This window comes from Barbatula barbatula (assembly GCF_947034865.1).
Source record: "Barbatula barbatula genome assembly, chromosome: 15".
Classification (NCBI taxonomy): Eukaryota; Metazoa; Chordata; class Actinopteri; order Cypriniformes; family Nemacheilidae; genus Barbatula; species Barbatula barbatula.
The window spans coordinates 12523923-12543292 of NC_136778.1; the positions used below are offsets into that span (position 1 = coordinate 12523923).

At 38.8% G+C, this 19370-nt stretch overlaps 2 protein-coding genes across 2 annotated transcripts; one reads left to right on the forward strand and one right to left on the reverse strand.

The window, feature by feature from the left end:
* The first annotated feature begins 429 nt into the window (after positions 1-429).
* On the forward strand, positions 430-3401 carry six6b (SIX homeobox 6b). The gene is made up of 2 exons (XM_079473945.1): positions 430-1404; positions 2512-3401. Exons 1-2 carry the CDS (start codon positions 833-835, stop codon positions 2675-2677), a joined length of 738 nt encoding a protein of 245 aa, XP_079330071.1. The 5' UTR covers positions 430-832; the 3' UTR covers positions 2678-3401.
* Positions 3402-17141: 13740 nt separating this feature from the next.
* On the reverse strand, positions 17142-19111 carry six1b (SIX homeobox 1b). Its single transcript, XM_079474737.1, has 2 exons — positions 18304-19111; positions 17142-17765 (listed from the first exon to the last, which is right to left on the reverse strand). Exons 1-2 carry the CDS (start codon positions 18861-18863, stop codon positions 17471-17473), a joined length of 855 nt encoding a protein of 284 aa, XP_079330863.1. The 5' UTR covers positions 18864-19111; the 3' UTR covers positions 17142-17470.
* Between the last annotated feature and the right edge of the window lie 259 nt (positions 19112-19370).

Sequence of the window (19370 nt, forward strand, 5' to 3'; positions counted from 1 at the left end):
AAATTAAATTTGACAGTCCAATGAGTGTCGCGCTGAGTTGTCAGAGCTCACATCAGTGAATGCGTAACTGAACGAATCTTGCTTAATTTTCCCCCTAGTCCTCTATTTATAGCGTCTTCACTGAAAATCTACATCGCACGAATAATCTTGTTTAATATCATTTTTTATTTCATCCTAAAAAAATGTCCGCGTCTTCGTAATACGCTGCTGTGAGCACGAATTTATGCTAAAAAGAAAAACAATCGCGTGAATTTAGACTGTCGACCAGTAAGCGGATATCTCGCTTAGTGGTAGATAATACGACCCTGTTTATTTCAGTAGGCTTTCATTTCTGGTTAAAATTAATTGAAGTCAAAAGTTGTGCGTAAAAACACGCATTTGAGCGTAAATAACTCGTGGAAGCAAAACTCACTGATGTTAACAATCTAAGGAGCTGTCGAAGTCTGGGAGGTGCTGAAATCTACTCTCGCTTCATTCCGCGTGATTTGCACACTTGACAGTGATTGACAGGCGTCCGTGGAAACTACGCAACCAATCTGCCAAGTCCAATAGAAAATCAGAAGTGGGCAGCACGTCTTTTCCCTCCTCAACATAAAAAATATCTTCATTCTCGTGCTATAATCTCGTGCCCTCGAACTCTCGGTATTCCCAATCGAGGCTGCAGCAGTCAGCCGGAGCGTCGTTTCTATTCCTCTGCGTCGTCGTTCGTCTAGCGCCCATCAATTGCCTCTGGAATTGCCTTTTTGTCTGGATTCGACTGGGAGAGAAAGCACATAAAGAACGAAGCTGTGCTAGAGGTAAAGGGGACTCTGAGGGGGGAAGAAAAGCCTTCATGTTTCAGTTGCCAATCTTGAATTTTAGTCCCCAGCAGGTAGCGGGGGTATGCGAGACTTTGGAAGAGAGCGGAGACATCGAGCGTCTCGGCCGATTCCTCTGGTCGCTACCGGTCGCGCCCGCTGCCTGCGAGGTGCTTAACCGAAATGAGTCCGTGCTGAGGGCTCGAGCGATCGTAGCCTTTCACACTGGGAATTTCCGTGAGCTTTATCACATTCTGGAGAACCACAAGTTCACCAAAGAGTCTCACTCCAAACTGCAAGCACTTTGGCTGGAGTCACACTATCAGGAGGCAGAAAAGCTCCGAGGCCGCCCGTTAGGACCAGTGGACAAATACCGGGTACGAAAGAAGTTTCCTCTGCCTAACACTATTTGGGATGGAGAACAAAAGACGCACTGCTTTAAAGAAAGGACCCGGCATTTACTTCGAGAATGGTATCTCCAGGACCCTTATCCGAACCCAAGTAAAAAGAGAGAGCTTGCACAAGCTACTGGACTCACTCCCACTCAAGTGGGGAATTGGTTTAAAAATCGAAGACAAAGGGACAGAGCTGCGGCAGCTAAAAACAGGTATAGCCTATGTTTTATTTTGCCAGATTTCATCCATGAGGGCAAATTGAGCTATAGGGTTTTTTCCTTAAGTGAGCTCGCATTAAACAATACATTTGTACAACATAAGACATGTTGTGCTCACTGTAAAAGAAAGAGGAGTATAACAACAAATATTTGTCAGTGTTTACTTGGTACGCATTCCAATGCGTACCAAATCCCAATGAGCCCCGCATTATTGTGACGAATAATTCATTATAATTGTATAACGTGATATAACTAAGTGTATTATTTTCTAATCTTAACCGAAGATATAGGACATGTAATGTCATTTAAATTTCAGTGGGAGTATAAGCAGACTCGTCGGTTTTGACCAAAACAATGATCGCTTGCGTTTGTGTGTATCATGGTTTGGGCCTAGTCTACATCACTGGGTAAAACACTTTTCGATGCATCACAACGATTTAAAAAAAGCATTAAGATGAATTGCTGGTTATCAGTTTAACGTTCTATCTAATAACTACCCTTTTTTGGCTTTAATCGATTAAGTGTGGCTATGCATTCTGTTTTGCTAGCTGTTACTGTGTTAATGTCATTGACGTAAACAAAAGGCACTTATCCACAAAATTATTAACCTAAAATGCCAAAAACTTTTTTTAAAGTGTCAAATATTTTCTGTTTATTTTTGCTGTACGTTTTTGCTGTAGACTATATTTTAAATGTTTCGTTAGTAACGCCCATTAAAATGACCGAAATTCAAAACTGTTAAGATTTTGAATTATACTTCAGATTATGTTTAGATACATTGTTTAGAAATAGACTAAATTTCTAAGTGTAATATTTTAATCTTATTTTTTTTCAAATAACCGGCACAGATTAAAAATGCTTTACGCGTATTGGTTGTATGCGCTTCAATTTCTTCTTCTTCCGGGGCATTAAGTTAGTAGGCTTAATCCATAGCTGAATTTAGCATAGCGTTTTATAACATTAAGCAACATGCATGCTCATATTTTAGCCGCGTTTTTTTTAACAAATTCTGCATAAACCCTGTAACTGTGAAACACTGACATATATTTTTAAGTTTATTAAAAGGAACACATTTAATATAAAACTATTTTACCCTTATAGGTTACAACAGCAGGTGTTGTCAAATGGCTCGCTTCGGTCCTTAACGGGAGAGGATGGTGCTGTGGATCGACTGGAAAACGCGTCCAGCCCTGAAGCGAGCCTGTCGCGCAAAGCCGCTGCTTCGGCTATCTCCATCACTTCAAGTGACAGCGAATGTGACATCTAACATCGCACCACAAACTGCCCCGGGGGCTATACAGGAAGACTATGAGAAAATTAACACATAACGAAGGAAATTCAGACAATCAGCAAGATAAACAAGCACAATAGTGCCTGCCTTACCGTATCAGAGGCCGTCTTTTTTATTTTGTTGTTTTTTATTTGAAGGGCACCAGCCCGGAATCATGAGATTCATGGAATGCTTTGTGTTAAAATTGTATTTATTATAGTTTTCCAGCAAATTGGGGCAAACACGTATAAATTATATTATATAAAAAATGAAAACCACTTTTGTAAGCCATTAGGTGCCCTTGATTGCCTCAAGCAAATGGTGCCCATAAAATAATTTGTCCAAATCCTTATTGTTTAAGGACTTTGATTAAATGTTTTTCCAGGTTTTTTAAAGTGTTTGGACATGTTTGGTCATTTTAAGTCTGGTCATTTTCGATGAAAACCGGTCGATCTTTAAAGCATGTGCGCCATAAGATGATTTAATGAATGCAAGACTTAAAGCTAATAAAATTTGTTTGATGATCAAAGTATCATAGAGACTTATATTTAGCCTACTAATCAACATCAACCCAAATTCTATCATCTGTTGTTATTTACATATTTCGAATTCTTTTGTACGCTGCTCTTGTCCCACGAACCATATTTTGTCAGCATGTACAAACGAATTAGCATGTGTGAATGCAATTTGTCTGCCACATTTCATTATACGCATGCAAACCATTTGAACTTTTGCCTCTGTATTCCTGGTATAAATGGTGTGAGGTCCATGCACAGTCAGTAATCCGTAAATGTAGGCTATAGTGGTGTGTTTAACCTGATAGCTTACTGCGTGTCCAGACGTGTTAACCGCGCCGAGTGATTGGGTTCGCAGTTCGGTAATGCATTCTGACAGGAGAAGGTCAACGAGAGGGCGTAGCGCCTAATATTGCTTTCAAAACGAGCAAACTAGGAAAAGCTTCTAGATACAGTAAATTCGAACTCGTAAAATATAAAGGCCTGACGCTTCATGATTTGATTTGACCCAGAAATACTACAAAACTGTTAATGTTGATAAGACATACTGAATTGTTAAGCAAAGTCAGTTCAATATTGCATAGCCACGAAGACTCCTGTAGGATATGACATGCATTATTGTTATGATTATAGTAACACTTACATGATAAATTGTTACTTACTCGTTTTATGTTTAATGTCATATTAGAATTCAAATGTCACTTCTGTCCCACGAGCTAAAGAACAACTTGCTTAAAATAAATTGATAATGCTTGGCTAAAATACACTACAAAACTATTTTGGCCAGATTTTCAGCGTGGATTTATTGCAGAACGTCTGTGCCAGTCTGCAGATTCGATCAGTTAGTATGTCTCTATCTGAAACTTTCAAAAAAGTCTGCAAGTGTGTGATGTCTGCTTTAACAAATCTCTTTTAAAAGTCTTGTGGTGTATTCCAGCCATGACTAATTGTTATTAATATTTTCATTTACGCACTTGGCAGACGCTTATCCAAAGGCTTACATGGCATTATACTACACATTTGTTTCTAAGTGTTAAGCCAAAGGAAAATATATTTGAGGTAGGAAAGAGAGTGCGGGTTATTGAGTTTGCCAAGGGACAAAAGCGGAAAGGTGAACAGTGTGTTTCTCACAGTCAATATGGTTGTCAAACTCTTCAGCGCTAATCAGCGGTAATGACCGCTTTTCAAACCCTACTGGAACAATAGTGAGCCCTTCAAACTCTGTTGGGGTTGAAGGGGAGCTTTCTCCCCAATATGCACTAACAAGCCTACCCTTATTCAACTTTAAAATATTTAAACTGTATACTGTATGCATAACACAACAGAGTCTCACGGGAATTCTTGATACAGTCGTTTTCGTTACGTTTTACCCGACACGACTGTCCGCCTTTTTTCGTAACAGTGAGCACGACTTTCAGTCTAATGAATTTTACTACGCGGAATCTTTCATATGTATAGGCCTACATAAACATCAACGCAATCTGACGGGAATTCATACCTATTTTACAAGGTTACTTATTCGTGTTAATTCCTATTTCCTACGATATATGTTTTGTTATGATTTGACTTTTCCCTTTTGACGTTAGGTTTAGGGGCGGGGTTAGCGGAACCATTTGGTGAAACTCGTGTTTTTAACTAAATTAGCCTTTGCGGCTGTGATTTTAGACGTTTGAAATTAGGTTATAAATATATAAATGTAAATACACACGCAGTCTATGTAATTTAAGTCCTTGTGTGCGACACGAAAAAAATAGATTAAATGTCATGACTATGAACTGCTATGAGACTGGGTCAAGTCAATGCTGATATTTTGACAAGCCAATAATGAAAATTGTAGTAAAGTGTTAGGCCTCCTAATTATTATTTTGAAATTCTCTAAAAAAAATAAACGTTGTAGATTTTTGGAAGCCTAGCATAAAGCTGGGCCAATGAGAAAACTATTCAGTGCCTCTAGGTTGTGCATAAGGCCACATGCGACTGATGATACAAGGATATGTTTGGTACATGAAAGCAGTCATTCTTTTGACAAACGGTTCACAAATGTCGAATTTGTAACTTATTTTCGTGTAATTTTAAATTCAGATGACATCTGGTTGTAGGCCTAATATCCTACAATGTTTGGGTTCGGGTTCCTTATTCTGTGTTGAAAGACTGTTGTTGGATATTTACCAAAATCTCGTTATTTATGAATACATCGAAAGAAAATATGCTTATGTCGGAGGACTGAATCTGTTCTTTTCTTTACTAGGCCGATTCGTAATTTATTGGTCGTGTGGTGGTTGTTGCAGAAACACAAATCACACATTTGCCTGGTGGTGTTAAACATTCAAGATGTTTTCCCTTTCCCTGCGTACATGGACAACGTTAATGAAGTTAATACGTTTTAAGACGTTAAAAGTCACTTTTAAGTGCCTTGACGTCTGACGAACGCAGGCGAGAACAAGGCATGAATTTCCCTTTAGTAGAAAAGAGCGCCCTCTGCAGTTAAAACGAAGGACCCGGATTTAAAAGTTAAACATTGGTTAAGTTCAAAGTTTGCAGTAACAAAACATACTTTTAAATTCCAAAGCCACAATTGTCTGTAGCCTTTCAAAGGAAGGATATGTGAAAATCGCTACAATAATAAAACCGTGATGTGTCTGGGCAGATCAACATTCAAATGACGCATCGTCAAAATGCTCGGTGTTATTCTCTCAAAAAGGCTATAATAAAAACAGTCTATAATAGCCTAAAGGAGATGTGGGTTTAGTTTGAACACGGAGGTAAATAAAAAGTGCGTTTTTAATCTGTTCCGAAGGTGGGAGTAGGTCTACGTTTGAAGAAATCCCTTAGAAGCAGCAGCTTTAATAGTTTTACTCACTTTCAACCATTTGCAAGACTATGTGTAGACTCTGGTCGCCGATCATCCGCAAGATTGTTCTTTTCTCGATATTGCACGACATCGTGTGTCGGCCATTTTCACCATTTTCAAACCTAAACGCAGACACACTTCTTCCCATAATCCAAGGCGGCGATCGAGGAACGAAGATAGGTGGACAACGCGATCAATTAAGAGGTGAGGTGCAGTTTGCTGCTTCCTCCGTTAGTTTTTCTTTACTTTATTGAGAATCTTCTCTTGATGTAGATGTCAAACACGTCCTGTGTAAATCTGCAGAGACTGTCCTGTGTCTCGTGTGAATAATTGACCCGTCATGTGGCACGCACAATGAGTGTTGTTTTAAACTGGTCGTCCCCACACTTGTTTCTTGTTGATCAATCAGTCATTTTTTTGAAAGTCTGTTATTAAGGGTACAGTTAATGGGCCAAGAGTGATCCAAGATCAAAAAATATGTTGACAGGATGAATATGTAAAATCCAGCCCATGCTATTCTTCGTGGGGCTCCCTGACAAGCACAAGTTGTACTTAAAATGTACTTCTTATCATTACCTACTTAACTTGAAGTGATGAAAAGACAAGTCTATGTTTGCTGAGAAAAATAAAAAGACAATATCTTAATAATGTAATTGAGATATTGAACAATATCTAATAATCACTTTCAGTTTCCTGATCAGTTAATGGACAAACATATGGATGTTCAAATTGTTCTTGTTACATTTCACTTGTAAGAAAGACCAGTTTTCCACTTTTTGTGGAAGCTGTGTGAACGGGATACTCCAGCTAAAAATGAAAATTCTGTCATGAATTTCTCACCCTCTAGTTGTTTCAATCCTGTATAAATGTCTTTGTTCGGTTGAACACGAAGATATTTGGAAGGATGTTTAGCAACTGACAAATCTGGGGCATCATTTACTGCCAAAGTCGGAAAATGAATTGTAGAATTGTTTGGTTCTGTTGAACACAGAAGAAGATATTTTGAAGAATGTAGGAAAGCAAAACAATTCTACTTTGGTAGTCAATGGTGCCCCAGAACTGTCCGTCAGATATTTCTTCCAAATATCTTTCTTTGTGTTCAACCAAACAAAGAAGTTCATACAGGTTTGAAACAACTAGAGGGTGAGTAATCCATGATGATTTTCATTTTTGGGTGGAGTAATCTGCATCTCTATCTCAGTGATCTCTTGTTTGCGGCTTTATAGGTTGATCTGAGATTAAAATAACAAAATTGGACGTGGCATTTGATAAGAATTCTAACAATGTACAAACTATTGTCTTAGGCTAGCAAAATGCAATACCCCACCTTGAAATTTAGGAAGATATTGTATTTAGAATATACACATAAGGTTCTATAATATTTTTACTATTTGTATTGAACCAGCATGACTACTGAAAACAAGCTTTTGTCAGTCATTCTCTGTTTCAGCACCAAGGCCAGTGCCTGTGTAACCTCACACCCTCTTTGCAACCACGTGTCTGTCTTACATATAGAGGGTATGCATTGACCTCTCTTTCCCATGCCGGGAAACGCCCCCCTTGAGAGCCAGGACACTTTCCTTGAGTGGTAAAACACGCAGCAAAATGTCTGAGGAGAATAGGAGAAAGAAAGAAACCAGGACTAAAACCTTGCCAATTAGCTGCTTGGTGAAATTACAAGGCATCAGGTGTTCCTGGACACTGAAATGTTGCACAGAATTGCGTTTCCTGATATTGTAAGCAGTAATTTTGCTGAATGTTTTTCATGGGGGCTCACGTGGTCAAGTGACGACAGGTCCATTCCCTCTATTCCTCTCTGAGGAATCATGGGAACCCTCTATACCTTTTCACCTAAATCGTCCGCCTAAAGTGCCACAGACGTTAACTGACCCCTTACTCTAACTTTACCCTTTTAATCCGATACCATTATCTGGGTACTTTAAAAAATACCCTTTTTGTTACTAACTGAAGGTGTTTTACTCATATTCATTCCTCAGTCTGTGTAAAATGTATTATGTTAAAAGTATAACAGCTACAGCTATTATAGTTATGTGACTAGTTCCAGACTAAAGTAACTGAAAATAAATTGCCCTGACCTATCTTAAAACATGTCATTGCCATTGTTTTGTCTCAGTAATGTTTTTAAAAGGCATTTTAGTTAATGCAATTTAAATATTCTAATTTGACTAAGTCAAAGTCCTGGGTTAAGCAAAGCAATGCTTTCTGATTTTTAACCATATATTGTTGTATTTCTTAAAGGGATAGTTGACCCGAACATGAAAGCTTTGTTTTCGTGTTGTCTGTGAATACAAAAGAAGATATTTTGAGAAATGTATCAGTGGCTTTGTGTCCATACAGTGGAAATCAATGGGGACCAATATCTTTTATCTTGTGTGTGTTCTGCAGAAGAAAGTAATACAACGATGAATAAATAGTATCTATCCCTTTAATAAGATAACCCAAAAATAGTCTACAAATCAACAATGTAACAAGGGACTGTCTATTTTAATTTGATTAAAACGATGAAAATGTGTTAAAATGCATAGGGATTTTAACACTATCAATGCAAACAGGGCTATTTTTATTCCCAATTGCAGGGAGGGGTACATGGGAGGGGTATACAAACTCTGTCCACCAGATGGCAGCAAATATAACACATTCAGTATTGCAATGATTCCTTCTCAAAAGAAATTCAGAAATCGAGTTATTTTCCCAGCAGGGTTATACCTTTTTACACATTCACAGTATTCTTGCAGTCTCAGTGATTTAGAATTTTAAAAAGTGACCTTATTTTAAATTTATTGAAAAATCCTGTCTCTTGAGCCACGAACAACTCTTAGGAAGTCTTGTAATACTTGGTAATGGCCAGGAGGTGGAGGTCTACCCACGATGTGTGAATACACCCCAAAGGCTTAAGAATTTATTGCCAGTGTGTGGGGGGTGTTACTTCATTTTGCAAAGGTCCTATCTGTCTGACAGCCATAGAACATTTGTTCTTATATTTTTACAGATTGGTGCATGCACACACAAACATGCCCCCTACTCACTTTGTTAAAAAATCTGAAAATTACATTTGTAATTTGCATTATACCATGACACCCCTCTAAACAATAATTTATACATGTTTCCCATTGATCTTGATGAAAAGCTGTAAAATGACTTCAATTTTAGATTGATGGCCCAGGACACAACAACTCTTCCCTGTCACCTTTGGGCCTGCAGTCCAGATGGACTGTACCTTTAGCACGTCTTGCTAATATAGCAACACATTATTGATGCAGTGACTGTCTCTGACGCAAAAACACAATTGATCCCACAACAGATGCTCTGGAAAAAAGGTGTATAAGCATGTTCAGATATAATTTTGTGTGTTTTTAACAAATGCTAGAATGATAATACAATGCAAAATTATATCACAGGTTATTTGATTGAAGTAATTTTCCTATATATTGATGCTTGTAATGTATAGATAGCGCATGATTAATGGCACCAATTGATAAGTGCACTTGTCTAAGGATTGAAATCGTACAGTGTAGGGTTTATAAATAACTGCGGTCTCTGGTTTCTGCAGCTGTCACCACAGTTCATTCCTACTCCTTGTAGCTCTCTGTGTACACTCTCAAATCCTAACAAGTCCAAATCCTAACAAGTCTATATGAAGAGTTTATTTCCAAAAAGAGATAACTCTTTTAAAATCATGGTTTTTATGATGTTATGTTTTGTTGTGTTTTACTGCGTTAGCTGTTTTTTTTATAAAAAAACTGCAGTTTGATTGATATTAATAAGAATTCACAGTTAAAAACATGATTTTAGAAAAATTTCAAATCTCTTTTTGCAAATAAACTCTTCAATATTCACCCAAATTGACCCTAATAACAGAAAGTGCAAAAACAGATCTGTGCGTGCAAGATCTTTTTGTTTTCATATTGTATCTAAAAATACAATGTATAAAAGATTAGTGTACTTTTCCATTCTTGGAAAAGAAGAATAAGATTATTTTTCATTAAAATTTCCTCCTGTATCCATAATTTATGCTCACCTTGCAGTGTGAAACAGACCCTGGTTAAAACCTAATGCACCCCAGGATGGACGGATACAGACTGAGCCACTGAATCTCTTTGCTGTTATTCCTGTCCCACACACAGAATCCCAGCGGGCCTTTAGATGACACCGGGTGCTAATGAGGCTAAAGCAGCCACATCCGTAGGGATGTGAATGTTCAGTAGCGCATCAGGGCTTTGTCTCATTCTTCTGACATCACACTGGAGTAGCTTCTATAAATACAATGCCGGAGATGTTTTAGTGGATAAGCGAAAACCTGAGCCTTAGATGGGAAAGCTTACTTTATAAAGACTATTTAAACCAAGTTACACACAGCACACTGGCCTATATATCTACATGCACAAATTCAATGCAATTCAGCCACACCACATTGACATTATTAATTAAATCAATTGCTGTTTTGTTGAATTATGACTGTTATGACTTTTGCAATGGAAGGGATGGAGACAGTGTTGGACGGACATACCTTCTGGTGTTAATACGCAGTGCAGAGACAATGAAGGACTAGACGTGAGGTTATTTCCTGCACAGAGATGTCCAGACCTGTCTCAGTAAAGGCGCAGGACATCAAAGGTTTCCAGTTTTTGTCTCACCTTATGAGTTTATGCTTTTTCACTCCTTTAACTCTCAAGACACGGTTCAGCGAAGCGTGACTAGCTCTGCAGTGAGCAATGACAGACAACACTAAACATTCCGAGCAGTAGGGAACGGGACAGCTGTGCCAGTATTAAAGGAATAGTTCACCCAAAAATAACAGTTCTGTCATCAATTACTCACCTTCGAGTTGTTCCAAATCTGAATAAATATATTTGTTCTGATGAACACAGAGAGACATATTTGGAAGAATGCTCATAACCAAACAGTTCTAGGACCCCATTGACTACCATAGTAGAAAATATATTATAATTGTTTGTTCTGTTGAACACAAGAACATATTTTGAAGAATGTCCTGTTCACCTCTTACTACCATTGTAATATTTCCTGCTATATGGTTCAACCAAACAAAGATATTTCTACAGGTTCAGAACAACTAGAGAGTAATTCATGACGGCATTTTCATTTTTGGGTGAACTAGAAATGGATATAACTAAATTAAAGGATAGAAAGAGAGTGCTTGGTTTTGTGATGTGTGACTGATAAAATCAGGATGACTTTGGAACCCGGGTCTAGAGGAAAAGTGACAGTACCGGGCTAATGCTGCTTTGTACTTTTTATTATAGTGATCTTGTCCTGAACATGTGTTTTTGTGCACTTGTACTGATTAGAGATGGTTGTGAATTCAGCGATTTTTTTTAAATATATATTTTTTTATTAAGTTTTGTTATGTAGCTCAGTTACATTTATGTCAAAATTGTGATTGACTTGGAAACATAGGTTTGAGAATGAATTGACAATTGTTGTTTATACATCATATCATAACTTTCTATCAAAATTAATTGTATTCATTTGATATTATGGATTTTGGTTTCCGGCTATTGTTGCCAATAAAAATATATATTTCTTTGTGAATTTAATGAAAACCAAAATTGCACATATAAAAATTACATTACTGAAAATCCTTTTGTTTTTTGTTTTGTACAGTGAAAAGTTCACAATGCGAATTTGTAGTATACACTTTTTTTGCGTCTCCTCTTTGTCACCCTCTCCCTGACTAACCTCTCTGGCATCCTCCTCTCTCTCTCCTTCAGTTCACTCTGCCCTCCATCATCTGTTAGGTGAACAGTATCCGCCAGGTTTGTGAGCCTCTTTTGTCCCAGAGCAGGAGGAGATGTTGGCGTTGCCAGATCATGTTTCAAACTTTCATTTCCTGAAATGTTTGAGGGAACATCCAGGGTTTTATCAGTGGCCCTTACACTCAGTAAGGAGAGGGGGTGGGGGTAAAGGAGCTCGAGTTACCTGGCCAGTCACTTAGCCATCAGCGAACAAACGACTCTCTCTTTGACTTGAGATCTGAGTACGTACCCCATCCCGTTATAATTGGTTTTTGCTCAGGGTGCACTCAAAACGCACTCAGAAAAATGATATAGTTCCTAAACTGTATTACAATATACATTGAGCAGATCAAAAGCATCAGTTCAGGATGAGTGATATTATTCCAAATTTGGTTAATAGCAGTATATGGTTTAAAGCAGTGCAAATCGAAATGATTAACCTTTTCTCAGATCAAGATGTTGTGACAAGGGGTCTGTCAGCACCGGTCACCTGGGAGTCTCCTCCCACATTGCCCCTCTTCACCTCTGTAATCGTGCGTGTCCGCACAGGAAGGGTCTGCTTTCGGCGTTTGTCAGGCCTACGCTCCAAAAACCCAGTGTGGAGTGTTCCAGTTTGTTCAATTTTGTTTTTTTGTCTCTTTAACTTTGAAACCAAATCACAGAAGTTTTATTTTACTTGGCATGCAAAATTTCAGCATCCGAATATAATATCACCAAATATGCCAAAGCGTTTTATTGTGGACAAAAATATTGGTACACCCCCTTCTGATAAACATGTTTATCTATTCCAGTAAATTCTAATCAAAACAAATATTAAAGGGATAGGTCAAAAAAAAGGTTCTGTTGTAATTGACTCACACCCTTGTCATTTCAAACCTCTATGGCCTTTTCTACAGAACACGAAAGAAGATATTTTGAAGAATATTGGTACTTGGTAGCCGAACAATGGCGGTAACCATTGACTTGCATTGATCTTGCGAATGGGCACCGACGTTGTACAGTTACCAACATTCTTTAAAATATCTTCTTTTGTGTTTTGCAGAAGAAAGTCATACAGGTTTAAAATGACAAGAGGGTGAGTAAATGATGACATTTTTATTTTTGAGTGAAGGGGGCATCCAAATACGTATGTCCAAATATTGTAGATTTGTATTGCATAAATTGAGATTGTTCAATAATACTTTTACTTTCAACGTTTTCTGCACTTGAAAAGGTCATGCTGGCATATCAGTCTTCTGTCGTTCTTCACATGCTATGAAGTCTCCGATCAGAATTATTCTCCAAATGTGATTTTTTTTAGTATGAACTTGAATTTCCGGTCTGCAGCATTTGTGTATAATTAGATGTCAATGGAACAGAAGAACACTTCTGGAAGCAATAAGCCACAAGAGGATGTGTCACTATTTGATTTGAATAGTTAAAGGGTTTTACAGTCCGTATTTTGTGGAAAAACCAATATCACATTATTTATCTAAATAAATAATATTTATCTAATGATCTAAACAGTTCTTCTACCAAGTAGGCTAGGAGATAAACATGCATGTGGTTTGTTTGAAAATGTTCATGTGTATCCAAATCCACATATCATGTATGAACCCTGGAGCGACTGACGCCAGGCTTGCAGAGAGGCTGTGAAAAACCCCTGCCCTCTTTCTCCTCAGACACCGCTGATGGAGGACTCCCTGCCTGGGCGACAACTGCCTCCACTCGTTTATCAGTGGGGCTTGGCTTTGAAACCTGAGCTTCTGTGACCGTTTGGAAGTAATCCGTTACCCAACTCTGCAGAACAGACCATGACCAGTGAGGGTGCTGGGAAAGCGTGTGACCCTCGACTCTGTACTGATAAAAGCGTGAAAAAACTGCAAATTGATGGAGCAAGTCTCTCTTTGACAAATCTATAGCGGAAAGAGAACGGAAGACAAAAGCTTCCCCTGAAATTTGGTGTTCAGTGACGACACACGGACGGGCAGGTGTGCGGTACAGGTTTAATCCCGCCCTTTTGTACACAAGACTTCATGATGTGTGTTTGCTTGAGTGTTTGTAAATGCATTTGGCAACGTGGCATGTGTTTGTTCATAATTGAAGCTTTTTTTCCCCTGACCTTCTTTGCAGACAATTATTTTCCCCTTACTGTACAGAGTGGTGTGCTATGAGAGCACTGTTTTGTCTGAAGAGGTAATAAAGTGAATTAAAACGTAATAGTTAATGTAAAATTGATGTCATTTTGTAATGCAATACAATGCTGGTTAATCGACAGTCTGAGAAACGCACAGTCACGGTGGTATTGTGCAATTAGTCATGGCTTCCTGTAAAGGGATACAATGTACTCTATCGGGCTCGTTCACATTGCTCAAATCTTTTTTGTTTTGGATGTTTAAGGGAGAAGAGTGAAAAACAATTATTTTAAATATCGCCCACTGTTCTTCTAATGCATTACAAACATGTTGGTTTGTTCTATTATTCTACATTATTAATACATGGTTTTTGAATAATGATATTGGATCATCTTTCCTTTTTGATTTATGACTCTGTTTTGTAATAAATGGTCCATTGGGTTTTTGGAGTCCACTAGAGTTGATAAGGGATGTTAAACGTCCCTCCAAGGCCAGGTTCTGTAACATTACAACCATATGGAAAACCGCTTTCGCTTTCCTTGTAAATATCCAAACCTCTCCGGCACTCCGGTGATTCATTATAAGTTGTTAACACAAACTAACATTTTCCTTGAAAAGCTGTCTTAATCTTCCCATTTTCAAGATTCATTAAACCGGTTACATGTATATCCTCCTTTCTGTTGAACCATTTATGTAAATCTGTCATAAATTTTTCACCCTCTTGTCATTTCAAACCTGTATGACTTTGTTCTATTTTGAAGAATGTTGGTAAACGAAAAACGTTTTGTGTCCATACAAAGAATACAATGGGGACCCGTGTTTTTGGTCATCAACATTCAACAAAATATCTTCTTTTGTGTTTTGCAGAAGAAAGAAAGTCAAGGTTATGACTTTAAAACGAGTGACTAAATGATTACAGAATTTACATTTTTGGCTGAACTACTCCTTTAATATGCATAATTCATAGCCGCGAGAACCCTTCCAGACATTCAAAACCTTTGCAGTCTGTCCAAACTTTTTATGTTGTTTGTTTGTTGTCCCATCCCATGATGCCTCATTGAGCCGAACCTCCAGGCGAGGGATGACCTGAGCTCAGGTGACAAAAGGTAATACAGAGAGAGGGCAGAGAGCCATGAAGCCCACCTGTTCTCTCTTACCCCCCTTAACAACTCCCCAAAGTCTAAACTATTATCTATGAAGAAAATAGCACTCACTCATTCCCCCTCCTAAACCCCACGAAGGCTGCTCACATTACAGCCGAACCCTTTTGCTTCCCAAACAAAAAAACTCGATTTGTCTCTTTCACCATTTGCACAGGCCTGTGCTTTGTGTCTTCACCTTGGCTTTACGGTAGCACGGAGCTCATGCACTGAGAGTGAACGGGCACTAGAAACCTGAACCTTTTAAAAGCCGCCTTGGCCTACAGATCCATACACCCGTTCCAAACCCACCCTCTCTTAGGGCTACAAGAGTGAAATACAAAGCTTCATATTTTCTCATTTCTCTCATGCACCTGCATGTTCTTATGTTTCACGTAGTTTAATTCCTTGCACATTTAAAACGCCTCATTGAACCTGCATGCAAATTTGACATCAAATTGATTTTAAATTCATTAAATGTTTGTTATGCTTATTATTTTTTTAATGAAATTAACCAATACTTTATGTAGCTATAATATTTTTTATAGTATAATTGATTTAAATAACGCAGTAAAAATGCAAGGATACAGATTTTAAAATCGTTTTCTCGTTTCTCAAGACTGTGATATTTGGCTCATGATGGGGTGCTAGGCTCAATTTTGTTTTACTATAAATGAACCTAAAGTTTAAATAAAGTTATCAAGTACAAATGAGTCAATTAAAGGATCTTCAATCGCCCGATACTTTACTGCGTAACCCCAAACCATCAATAATTCGTTTTAGAAAGCCATTTACAAGTTACTTACAATTTTTGATAAAACAATATTAAGAAGTAAATAAAGCAAGGGTCAAGAGTCAAAAACGAAAAATGAAAAAATACATGTTACAGCCGTCAACAAAAGTTGCATTCAACGTCAAAATTGCACGTACCCTTGGGGCAAAATTGCAGTTTCCCCTCTATGGGCGGTTCTGGGCCTCCAGTGCTCTACAAAGTGGACCTAGCGCGAGCAACTGGTTCCGATTAGCGACCGGAAATCCTCGGTACTCCCTGCTAAAAACAATTACCCTGACGTGCGTGCGTGGAGATGGGTGGGAGGCTGAGAACTGATATCAGGGGTCCTTGCAAAATCTTTCCTTCCATCTGAACATATTTGTAGGTGAGCCGATATTCAACATGCCAAAAAGTCTCCAACCTGTACAGCATAGAGACAATAGCCTATTTTTTGATGTTGTGATTCTCATCATCTGAAGACTTGGTCCTCATATGTAATACACAGAATCCAGAAAGAACAATCATAAATAAAAGAACACGGGTCAGCTGTCTGAAATGCATGTTTGCGTTTTTGCTCAAAAGAAACTTATGAATGAAGCCACGTGAGTGTGCCTCCTGCAGCTGGTATGTCTTCTCTTTGGCCCAGAACCGCCAGAACAAACATTGAGAGAGCGCAAAGTAAACACCCCACTACAAACCCAACGATGCACTGAGACCACAAAAGCAACACGCGCCTCCTGAGGCTAAAGGAAAATCAACAACTCCCAGCTTTTTTGTTGACCCACATTATTATGAGAACGTTTGTGACATGGATATGTGAATAAAATGGGTGATTTATTGAAAGGAAATCGAAAACGTATATTTTTTTATATTTGATTTAATATTTAATATTATTCTTTCTATTTTACATATTTAAGTGACATCTGGGAGGAACACAAAAAGCGTAAGATATTCCACAATAGTTTTATTATTTACAATACTTGTGAAACACTTATCGAGCCTATATATTTTGAAGCTACGTGTTTTTGTAAAACAATATTTAAAAAAATGCTTAACATTTCACATTTGGACCGATGCTTTCAAAAAATAAACATCTGGCACCCTTTGCACCTATAGTACAATCTTCATTTTTAATTTAACATTTTATTGCTTAGCAGTTAATTGTACATTGAATTTTAAAATAATTACATTAGAATAAAAAACGTGAATCCCTATCTGTATTTTGTTCGACCTCCCTATATATATTTATTGCGAATATTGGCACCCCGAAATATCAGCAAAATTTCCACTGATTTAGCTTTGTCTCAACGGATTTTATTGGTGCAAAACAGTACATTGCATAATGAAATGCTAGAAGAAAGTCTTGTGAATTTAAGAAAAAGAATTCTTTTATTAACTGCTTTTGGTTTGTCTTCTGACCAGTTTAACGACTTGGCAAATGTCAGTCCGTAATAATCTACCACGGTAAAGCGTATCACAGAGCATTTCTCTGCAAACCAGAGAATAACTAAGGGTTTTTGATTAGATTTATACTGTTCCTTTTTCATATATACAGTAAAAGTGGCAGATCTCAGTCTATTCGGTACAAAATAAACAAAAATAAATAAAAACTCAGTCATAATCATTTAAGAACCAAGGTCCACTAGGCTTGAAGTTAAAGGTCCCAGTAATGAATCTTGGAGCTGATGTGGGTGTCCTTGCATGCCGTGTACCGACTGTGCGGCGCCGAGGCCGGTCATGGGGTACGCGGACGCGCCGGGGTGGCTCATGTTACCCTGTAGCAGGAGCACGGAGTTCTGGTCAGGACTCTGCGGGGGCGAGAATTCGTCCTCCGAGCTTGACATCAGGGACTTCCCGCCGTCCAACGGTGACAGCTGGTTCTGTTTGTTAGCACCCGCGTTGTTGTTTTCGCTGTTCTCTCTGCCAGAAATCGTGAGATGCACAGAACATGTGATGTATACGCATTTAGTTTTATCTTTAAAACTCTTTATATATTCCAGGCCTTATATTCAAAAATAACAGAATTAATTATGAAATGCAGTATTGAAAAGCAATCTTGTTTAGATTTTTACAAAGCCAAATAGCATTAGAAAGGTATAATTGATACAAGAAAAAGCATGTCGTCTTCACCGAAAGCTTATTTATTATGATTGATAACTAAAAGGTCAAAAAGAGAAATAATCTATATCTTACACTGTTCATTTCTTGTAATAATAATCTTACATTTTAATGTCTATACTGTTATTAGACCTCAAATAAATTAGCACTCGTGGACTAAAATATTCTACGTGTTCTGTTTGTCAACAATAGCATCATCGCTCCACAAACAATAACAAGCATCGTTACAAATCGTGTGATGATCAAAATCTTAAAAGTAGAACGCGTAATCGATTGCTTGCAAGCTGTTTTGTGTATAAAGCACATTTTTATCCTCATCCGCTCAGGTGATTTATCTTACCTTTCTTTCGCCTCAGCTGCGCGATCCCGTTGCCGTCTGTTTTTAAACCAGTTGCTCACTTGTGTAGTGGTCAGCCCCGTGGCCTCGGCCAGTTCCCTCTTTTCCCGGGGAGATGGATAGGGATTGTGAGTGTACCATTCGCGCAGTACACCGCGGGATTTTTCCTTAAAACAGTAGCTGGTCTCCTCGCCGTCCCATATCGTACGCGGCAGAGGAAATTTCCTCCGCACCCTATATTTACCCACCGCTCCCAGTGGTCGTCCCCTCAGCTTCTCAGCCTCAACGTAATGGGCCTTGAGCCATAGCTGCTGCAGTTTCGGGTGGTTGTGCGGAGAGAACTGGTGGCTCTCTAATATCTTATAAAGCTCCCTAAAGTTTCCACGATGAAAGGCGACCACAGCCTTGGCTTTAAGGACGCTCTCGTTCTTGTGGAGATGGTCGCAAGCCGGAAGAGACCACAGAAATCGGCCGAGACGCTCAAGGTTCCCCCCTTGTTGCAGCACCTCGCACACACACGCGACTTGCTCCTGGGTAAACCCGAAAGAAGGCAACATTGACATGACGTCCGGTCAGTGAGCTGAATCCCAACTGCCAAACCGCTCTCCTCGCTGTGATGCTATGAAGGAAGCGGAATGGTTGACAGCTTCTGTTTGTCTTCGTTTAATTGGAGCGATGAGGTCGTCGGGCGAGATTTTTGCGCAGGTCACTGCGTTTGGCGACGTCCGCTGCGCGAGCCGTGAAGTTTTGGGTGTTTGTTCAAGACAGTTTGCGCACTATCGAGTCATGTCGCGCTAAAAGAGCAGTGCGCGTCTGCTGATTGGCTCTCCATCTGCCCTATCCCCAGCAGCATGTGGAGAGAACTCTGCTTCCATTTCCTCCCACGGGGACCCGGTGGTCTGAAACTGGATCCCCCGTCTCCAGTTCTACCTGAGGGAGACGGGCACCTCGATACTAATCAATTATAGCAACTGTCTAAAGGTAGCGTTTACTCATATTTCACATAAAGCCTTTACATGTTCTTAAGCGAACTTTTTTCGTCCTTGCCAACGTTAAATCATAATTTCGAA

Coding starts and splice junctions, on each gene's coding strand:
- six6b (XM_079473945.1), top strand. CDS start 833: ATGTTTCAGTTGCCAATCTTGAATTTTAGTCCCCAGCAGGTAGCGGGG. Junction 1,405..2,511: donor GCTGCGGCAGCTAAAAACAG/GTATAGCCTATG, acceptor TTACCCTTATAG/GTTACAACAGCAGGTGTTGT.
- six1b (XM_079474737.1), bottom strand. CDS start 18,863: ATGTCAATGTTGCCTTCTTTCGGGTTTACCCAGGAGCAAGTCGCGTGT. Junction 17,766..18,303: donor GCAGCTGAGGCGAAAGAAAG/GTAAGATAAATC, acceptor GATTTCTGGCAG/AGAGAACAGCGAAAACAACA.